This window comes from Heptranchias perlo, unplaced genomic scaffold (genome assembly GCF_035084215.1).
Source record: "Heptranchias perlo isolate sHepPer1 unplaced genomic scaffold, sHepPer1.hap1 HAP1_SCAFFOLD_341, whole genome shotgun sequence".
Lineage (NCBI taxonomy): Eukaryota > Metazoa > Chordata > Chondrichthyes > Hexanchiformes > Hexanchidae > Heptranchias > Heptranchias perlo.
This window is the reverse complement of record NW_027139353.1, coordinates 289,421-298,759: the sequence shown is the minus strand read 5'-3', so window position 1 is coordinate 298,759 and position 9,339 is coordinate 289,421. Positions and strand designations below refer to the sequence as shown.

The 9,339-nt window shown below is 55.1% G+C and overlaps 1 protein-coding gene across 1 annotated transcript in view; it reads left to right on the top strand.

The window, feature by feature from the left end:
• The first annotated feature begins 338 nt into the window (after window positions 1-338).
• Window positions 339-9,339, top strand: part of LOC137311464 (protein PAT1 homolog 1-like) — a 32,000-nt gene continuing 22,999 nt past the window's right edge. The window contains exon 1 of the mRNA XM_067978658.1: window positions 339-494. Coding sequence (XP_067834759.1) covers window positions 363-494 — 132 coding nt within the window. The 5' untranslated portion in view covers window positions 339-362. The remainder of the gene's footprint in view (window positions 495-9,339) is intronic.

The following is a 9,339-nucleotide window of genomic DNA, read 5'->3' as shown; positions in this document are numbered from 1 at the left end:
TGGGGGAGAGAGAGAGGGGGCGCAGCACGGAGAGCGGGGAGAGAGAGAGGGGCACAGCACGGAGAGGAGCGGGAGAGAGAGAGGGGCGCAGCACGGAGAGGGGGAGAGAGAGAGAGGGGCGCAGCACGGAGAGCGGGGGAGAGAGAGAGGGGCGCAGCACGGAGAGGGGGAGAGAGAGAGGGGGGCGCAGCACGGAGAGGGGGAGAGAGAGAGGGGGCGACGGGCTGAGTTGGCCTCCTGCTGTGATTCTGCGCATCACCCGCCGTGCTTCTTGCTGTAACCGTGTCTCCTTTTCCCCCCCCCCCCCCTCCCCCACCTCCCCGGCCGCTCGCAGGGTCAGCGACGAGCACTTTGTCCAGATTATGTGCATTCGCAAAGGCAAGCGACTGACGGCCAAGGTGCTGCTCCTGCTCAGCACGGAGCAGGCCGCCAGCGTGGTGCTCGCGACAGCCCGCAACCTCCCCTTCCTGGTGAAGAAGGACACGCAGGACGAGGTGAGTGACCGACGGGGGGGTGGGGGTGGGCCCGGGGCGGGGGGAGGGCGCACGTGGCCCGAGCTTGGCTCAGTCAACGGCGCCCGCGCTTCTGGGTTGGGAGGTCGAGGCTCACCCTCAGCACACACGTCTCACCCTCGGAGGTCGGGACGTGGCCGGGGAGGGTCTCCTCTGGATCAGTCTGCCGGTTCGAATGATACAACACTCTTCCCCCCCCCCCACATGGTATTGGATGAAGAGCAGGGGGGAGGTCTCCCAGTGTCTCGGCCAACAGATTAACCCGGTCAGAAGGTTTGGAAACTTACACAGGAACAGGAGGAGGCCATTCAGCCCCTCGAGCCTGTTACACAGGAACAGGAGGAGGCCCATTCAGCCCCTCGAGCCTGTTACACAGGAACAGGAGGAGGCCCATTCAGCCCCTCGAGCCTGTTATAGGAACAGGAGGAGGCCCATTCAGCCCCTCGAGCCTGTTACACAGGAACAGGAGGAGGCCCATTCAGCCCCTCGAGCCTGTTACACAGGAACAGGAGGAGGCCATTCAGCCCCTCGAGCCTGTTACACAGGAACAGCAGGAGGCCATTCAGCCCTCGAGTCTGTTACACAGGAACAGGAGGAGGCCCATTCAGCCCCTCGAGTCTGTTACACAGGAACAGGAGGAGGCCCATTCAGCCCCTCGAGCCTGTTACACAGGAACAGGAGGAGGCCCATTCAGCCCCTCGAGCCTGTTACACAGGAACAGGAGGAGGCCCATTCAGCCCCCTCGAGCCTGTTACACAGGAACAGGAGGAGGCCCATTCAGCCCCTCGAGCCTGTTACACAGGAACAGGAGGAGGCCCATTCAGCCCCCTCGAGCCTGTTACACAGGAACAGGAGGAGGCCCATTCAGCCCCCTCGAGCCTGTTACACAGGAACAGGAGGAGGCCCATTCAGCCCCCCCTCGAGCCTGTTACACAGGAACAGGAGGAGGCCCATTCAGCCCCCTCGAGCCTGTTACACAGGAACAGGAGGAGGCCCATTCAGCCCCTCGAGCCTGTTACACAGGAACAGGAGGAGGCCATTCAGCCCCCCTCGAGCCTGTTACACAGGAACAGGAGGAGGCCCATTCAGCCCCTCGAGCCTGTTACACAAGGAACAGGAGGAGGCCCATTCAGCCCCTCGAGCCTGTTACACAGGAACAGGAGGAGGCCCATTCAGCCCCTCGAGCCTGTTACACAGGAACAGGAGGAGGCCATTCAGCCCCCCTCGAGCCTGTTACACAGGGACAGGAGGAGGCCCATTCAGCCCCTCGAGCCTGTTACACAGGAACAGGAGGAGGCCCATTCAGCCCCTCTCGAGCCTGTTACACAGGAACAGGAGGAGGCCCATTCAGCCCCTCGAGTCTGTTACACAGGAACAGGAGGAGGCCCATTCAGCCCCTCGAGCCTGTTACACAGGAACAGGAGGAGGCCCATTCAGCCCCCCTCGAGCCTGTTACACAGGAACAGGGAGGAGGCCCATTCAGCCCCTCGAGCCTGTTACATAGGAACAGGAGGAGGCCCATTCAGCCCCTCGAGCCTGTTACACAGGAACAGGAGGAGGCCCATTCAGCCCCCCTCGAGTCTGTTACACAGGAACAGGAGGAGGCCCATTCAGCCCCTCGAGCCTGTTACACAGGAACAGGAGGAGGCCCATTCAGCCCTCGAGCCTGTTACATAGGAACAGGAGGAGGCCCATTCAGCCCCTCGAGTCTGTTACACAGGAACAGGAGGAGGCCCATTCAGCCCCTCGAGTCTGTTACATAGGAACAGGAGGAGGCCCATTCAGCCCCTCGAGTCTGTTACATAGGAACAGGAGGAGGCCCATTCAGCCCCTCGAGTCTGTTACATAGGAACAGGAGGAGGCCCATTCAGCCCCTCCTCGAGCCTGTTACAGGAACAGGAGGAGGCCATTCAGCCCCTCGAGCCTGTTACACAGGAACAGGAGGAGGCCCATTCAGCCCCCCTCGAGTCTGTTACACAGGGACAGGAGGAGGCCATTCAGCCCCTCGAGCCTGTTACACAGGAACAGGAGGAGGCCCATTCAGCCCCCCTCGAGTCTGTTACACAGGGACAGGAGGAGGCCCATTCAGCCCCTCGAGTCTGTTACACAGGAACAGGAGGAGGCCCATTCAGCCCCTCGAGCCTGTTACAGGAACAGGAGGAGGCCCATTCAGCCCCTCGAGCCTGTTACACAGGGACAGGAGGAGGCCCATTCAGCCCCTCGAGCCTGTTACACAGGAACAGGAGGAGGCCCATTCAGCCCCTCGAGCCTGTTACACAGGAACAGGAGGAGGCCCATTCAGCCCCTCGAGCCTGTTACACAGGAACAGGAGGAGGCCCATTCAGCCCCCCTCGAGTCTGTTACACAGGAACAGGAGGAGGCCCATTCAGCCCCTCGAGTCTGTTACACAGGAACAGGAGGAGGCCCATTCAGCCCCTCGAGCCTGTTACACAGGAACAGGAGGAGGCCCATTCAGCCTCTCGAGTCTGTTACACAGGAACAGGAGGAGGCCCATTCAGCCCCCCTCGAGCCTGTTACACAGGAACAGGAGGAGGCCCATTCAGCCCCTCGAGTCTGTTACACAGGAACAGGAGGAGGCCCATTCAGCCCCTCGAGTCTGTTACATAGGAACAGGAGGAGGCCATTCAGCCCCTCCTCGAGCCTGTTACAGGAACAGGAGGAGGCCATTCAGCCCCTCGAGCCTGTTACACAGGAACAGGAGGAGGCCCATTCAGCCCCCCTCGAGTCTGTTACACAGGAACAGGAGGAGGCCCATTCAGCCCCTCGAGCCTGTTACACAGGGACAGGAGGAGGCCATTCAGCCCCTCGAGCCTGTTCCGCCATCCAATGAGACCATGTCTGATCTGTATCTTAACCCCATTTACCCCCCTTGGTTCCCTAACCCTTAATCCCCCTCACCCAACAAAAATCGATCGATCTCAGGTTTGAAATTCCCAATTGACCCCCGGCCCCGACAGCTTTTTGGGGGGAGAGAGTTCCAGATTCCCACTCCCCCTTTGTGTGAAGAAATGCTTCCTGACATCACCCCTGGACGGGCCCAGCTCTCATTTTAAGATTCTGCCCCCTTGTTCTGGACTCTCCCCCGACCCCCCGGACCAGAGGAAATAGTTTCTCTCCATCGACCCTATCGAATCCTTCAATCATCTCAAACCCCTCGATTAGATCACCCCTTAATCTTCTACACTCGAGGGAACACAAGCCCGGTCTGTGCGACTCCTCCTCGGGATTCAACCCTTTAACACCTGGATTAAATCGCCCACTTCAGCTCCCGAAAATCTCCACAACCCCAAGGGTTTATTCCTGATGCCAAGGTCCGTAGTTTGTTGAAGCCTGAAGGACCACAAACATCTCTCCCAATCAGCCATCTGATGTGGAAGGACAGACAGCTTAAGCTGGCTTCACCCTTCGAAGGGCATTAAACACAGTCGAGGGGGATTGATGGGACAGTGTAGAGGGAGCTTTACTCTGTATCTAACCCTGTACCTGCCCTGGGAGTGTTTGGTGGGACAGTGTAGAGGGAGCTTTACTCTGTATCTAACCCTGCACCGGACCCTGGGAGTGTTTGATGGGACAGTGTGGAGGGAGCTTTACTCTGTATCTAACCCTGTACCTGACCCTGGGAGTGTTTGACGGGACAGTGTAGAGGCAGCTTTACTCTGTATCTAACCCTGTACCTGACCCTGGGAGTGTTTGACGGGACAGTGTAGAGGGAGCTTTACTCTGTATCTAACCCTGTACCTGACCCTGGGAGTGTTTGATGGGACAGTGTAGAGGGAGCTTTACTCTGTATCTAACCCTGTACCTGACCCTGGGAGTGTTTGACGGGACAGTGTAGAGGGAGCTTTACTCTGTATCTAACCCTGTACCTGACCCTGGGAGTGTTTGACGGGACAGTGTAGAGGGAGCTTTACTCTGCATCTAACCCTGTCCCTGACCCTGGGAGTGTTTAATGGGACAGTGTAGAGGGAGCTTTACTCTGTATCTAACCCTGTACCTGACCCTGGGAGTGTTTGATGGGACAGTGTAGAGGGAGCTTTACTCTGTATCTAACCCTGTACCTGACCCTGGGAGTGTTTGATGGGACAGTGTAGAGGGAGCTTTACTCTGTATCTGACCCTGTACCTGACCCTGGGAGTGTTTGACGGGACAGTGTCGAGGGAGCTTTACTCTGTATCTAACCCTGTACCTGCACCTGGGAGTGTTTGACGGGACAGTGTAGAGGGAGCTTTACTCTGTATCTAACCCTGCACCTGACCCTGGGAGTGTTTGACGGGACAGTGTAGAGGGAGCTTTACTCTGTATCTAACCCTGTACCTGACCCTGGGAGTGTTTGATGGGACAGTGTAGAGGGAGCTTTACTCTGTATCTAACCCTGCACCTGACCCTGGGAGTGTTTGACGGGACAGTGTGGAGGGAGCTTTACTCTGTATCTAACCCTGCACCTGACCCTGGGAGTGTTTGATGGGACAGTGTAGAGGGAGCTTTACTCTGTATCTAACCCTGCACCTGACCCTGGGAGTGTTTGATGGGACAGTGTAGAGGGAGCTTTACTCTGTATCTAACCCTGCACCTGACCCTGGGAGTGTTTGACGGGACAGTGCAGAGGGAGCTTTACTCTGTATCTAACCCTGCACCTGACCCTGGGAGTGTTTGATGGGACAGTGTGGAGGGAGCTTTACTCTGTATCTAACCCTGTACCTGACCTTGGGGAGTGTTTGATGGGACAGTGCAGAGGGAGCTTTACTCTGTATCTAACCCTGTACCTGACCCTGGGAGTGTTTGACGGGACAGTGTGGAGGGAGCTTTACTCTGTATCTAACACTGTACCTGACCCTGGGAGTGTTTGATGGGACAGTGTAGAGGGAGCTTTACTCTGTATCTAACCCTGTACCTGACCCTGGGAGTGTTTGATGGGACAGTGTAGAGGGAGCTTTACTCTGTATCTAACCCTGTACCTGACCCTGGGAGTGTTTGATGGGACAGTGTAGAGGGAGCTTTACTCTGTATCTAACCCTGTACCTGACCCTGGGAGTGTTTGATGGGACAGTGTAGAGGGAGCTTTACTCTGTATCTAACCCTGTACCTGACCCTGGGAGTGTTTGATGGGACAGTGCAGAGGGAGCTTTACTCTGTATCTAACCCTGTACCTGACCCTGGGAGTGTTTGATGGGACAGTGTAGAGGGAGCTTTACTCTGTATCTAACCCTGTACCTGACCCTGGGAGTGTTTGATGGGACAGTGTAGAGGGAGCTTTACTCTGTATCTAACCTTGTACCTGCCCCGGGAGTGTTTGATGGGACAGTGTAGAGGGAGCTTTACTCTGTATCTAACCCTGTACCTGACCCTGGGAGTGTTTGATGGGACAGTGTAGAGGGAGCTTTACTCTGTATCTAACCCTGCACCTGACCCTGGGAGTGTTTGATGGGACAGTGTAGAGGGAGCTTTACTCTGTATCTAACCCTGTACCTGCCCTGGGAGTGTTTGATGGGACAGTGTAGAGGGAGCTTTACTCTGTATCTAACCCTGTACCTGACCCTGGGAGTGTTTGATGGGACAGTGTAGAGGGAGCTTTACTCTGTATCTAACCCTGTACCTGCCCCGGGAGTGTTTGATGGGACAGTGTAGAGGGAGCTTTACTCTGTATCTAACCCTGTACCTGACCCTGGGAGTGTTTGATGGGACAGTGTAGAGGGAGCTTTATTCTGTATCTAACCCTGTACCTGACCCTGGGAGTGTTTGATGGGACAGTGTAGAGGGAGCTTTACTCTGTATCTAACCCTGTACCTGACCCTGGGAGTGTTTGATGGGACAGTGTAGAGGGAGCTTTACTCTGTATCTAACCCTGTACCTGACCCTGGGAGTGTTTGATGGGACAGTGCAGAGGGAGCTTTACTCTGTATCTAACCCTGTACCTGACCCTGGGAGTGTTTGATGGGACAGTGTAGAGGGAGCTTTACTCTGTATCTAACCCTGTACCTGACCCTGGGAGTGTTTGATGGGACAGTGTAGAGGGAGCTTTACTCTGTATCTAACCCTGTACCTGACCCTGGGAGTGTTTGATGGGACAGTGTAGAGGGAGCTTTACTCTGTATCTGACCCTGTACCTGACCCTGGGAGTGTTTGACGGGACAGTGTCGAGGGAGCTTTACTCTGTATCTAACCCTGTACCTGCACCTGGGAGTGTTTGACGGGACAGTGTAGAGGGAGCTTTACTCTGTATCTAACCCTGCACCTGACCCTGGGAGTGTTTGACGGGACAGTGTAGAGGGAGCTTTACTCTGTATCTAACCCTGTACCTGACCCTGGGAGTGTTTGATGGGACAGTGTAGAGGGAGCTTTACTCTGTATCTAACCCTGCACCTGACCCTGGGAGTGTTTGACGGGACAGTGTGGAGGGAGCTTTACTCTGTATCTAACCCTGCACCTGACCCTGGGAGTGTTTGATGGGACAGTGTAGAGGGAGCTTTACTCTGTATCTAACCCTGCACCTGACCCTGGGAGTGTTTGATGGGACAGTGTAGAGGGAGCTTTACTCTGTATCTAACCCTGCACCTGACCCTGGGAGTGTTTGACGGGACAGTGCAGAGGGAGCTTTACTCTGTATCTAACCCTGCACCTGACCCTGGGAGTGTTTGATGGGACAGTGTAGAGGGAGCTTTACTCTGTATCTAACCCTGTACCTGACCTTGGGGAGTGTTTGATGGGACAGTGCAGAGGGAGCTTTACTCTGTATCTAACCCTGTACCTGACCCTGGGAGTGTTTGACGGGACAGTGTGGAGGGAGCTTTACTCTGTATCTAACACTGTACCTGACCCTGGGAGTGTTTGATGGGACAGTGTAGAGGGAGCTTTACTCTGTATCTAACCCTGTACCTGACCCTGGGAGTGTTTGATGGGACAGTGTAGAGGGAGCTTTACTCTGTATCTAACCCTGTACCTGACCCTGGGAGTGTTTGATGGGACAGTGTAGAGGGAGCTTTACTCTGTATCTAACCCTGTACCTGACCCTGGGAGTGTTTGATGGGACAGTGTAGAGGGAGCTTTACTCTGTATCTAACCCTGTACCTGACCCTGGGAGTGTTTGATGGGACAGTGCAGAGGGAGCTTTACTCTGTATCTAACCCTGTACCTGACCCTGGGAGTGTTTGATGGGACAGTGTAGAGGGAGCTTTACTCTGTATCTAACCCTGTACCTGACCCTGGGAGTGTTTGATGGGACAGTGTAGAGGGAGCTTTACTCTGTATCTAACCCTGTACCTGCCCTGGGAGTGTTTGATGGGACAGTGTAGAGGGAGCTTTACTCTGTATCTAACCCTGTACCTGACCCTGGGAGTGTTTGATGGGACAGTGTAGAGGGAGCTTTACTCTGTATCTAACCCTGCACCTGACCCTGGGAGTGTTTGATGGGACAGTGTAGAGGGAGCTTTACTCTGTATCTAACCCTGTACCTGCCCTGGGAGTGTTTGATGGGACAGTGTAGAGGGAGCTTTACTCTGTATCTAACCCTGTACCTGACCCTGGGAGTGTTTGATGGGACAGTGTAGAGGGAGCTTTACTCTGTATCTAACCCTGTACCTGCCCCGGGAGTGTTTGATGGGACAGTGTAGAGGGAGCTTTACTCTGTATCTAACCCTGTACCTGACCCTGGGAGTGTTTGATGGGACAGTGTAGAGGGAGCTTTATTCTGTATCTAACCCTGTACCTGACCCTGGGAGTGTTTGATGGGACAGTGTAGAGGGAGCTTTACTCTGTATCTAACCCTGTACCTGACCCTGGGAGTGTTTGATGGGACAGTGTAGAGGGAGCTTTACTCTGTATCTAACCCTGTACCTGACCCTGGGAGTGTTTGATGGGACAGTGCAGAGGGAGCTTTACTCTGTATCTAACCCTGTACCTGACCCTGGGAGTGTTTGATGGGACAGTGTAGAGGGAGCTTTACTCTGTATCTAACCCTGTACCTGACCCTGGGAGTGTTTGATGGGACAGTGTAGAGGGAGCTTTACTCTGTATCTAACCCTGTACCTGCCCCGGGAGTGTTTGATGGGACAGTGTAGAGGGAGCTTTACTCTGTATCTAACCCTGTACCTGACCCTGGGAGTGTTTGATGGGACAGTGTAGAGGGAGCTTTACTCTGTATCTAACCCTGCACCTGACCCTGGGAGTGTTTGATGGGACAGTGTAGAGGGAGCTTTACTCTGTATCTAACCCTGTACCTGCCCTGGGAGTGTTTGATGGGACAGTGTAGAGGGAGCTTTACTCTGTATCTAACCCTGTACCTGACCCTGGGAGTGTTTGATGGGACAGTGTAGAGGGAGCTTTACTCTGTATCTAACCCTGTACCTGACCCTGGGAGTGTTTGATGGGACAGTGTAGAGGGAGCTTTACTCTGTATCTAACCCTGTACCTGACCCTGGGAGTGTTTGATGGGACAGTGTAGAGGGAGCTTTACTCTGTATCTAACCCTGTACCTGACCCTGGGAGTGTTTGATGGGACAGTGTAGAGGGAGCTTTACTCTGTATCTAACCCTGTACCTGACCCTGGGAGTGTTTGATGGGACAGTGTAGAGGGAGCTTTACTCTGTATCTAACCCGAACACTGTGTAAGGAGTGAACCCAGCTTCCTGCTCGCTGCCCAGTGACTCCTGCTGGGGGAGGGCTGACTGGGATAAGCTGGGACAACAGGCGAGGACTGTGCAGCCAGAGACCAGCTCCGAACCCTGGTGGGGGGGCGATGGGGGACTGCCAGAGAGGGGAGACTGACCCATGGGAATTCTAACTCGGTGATGAGCCCTGTCTTGTGAAGTGT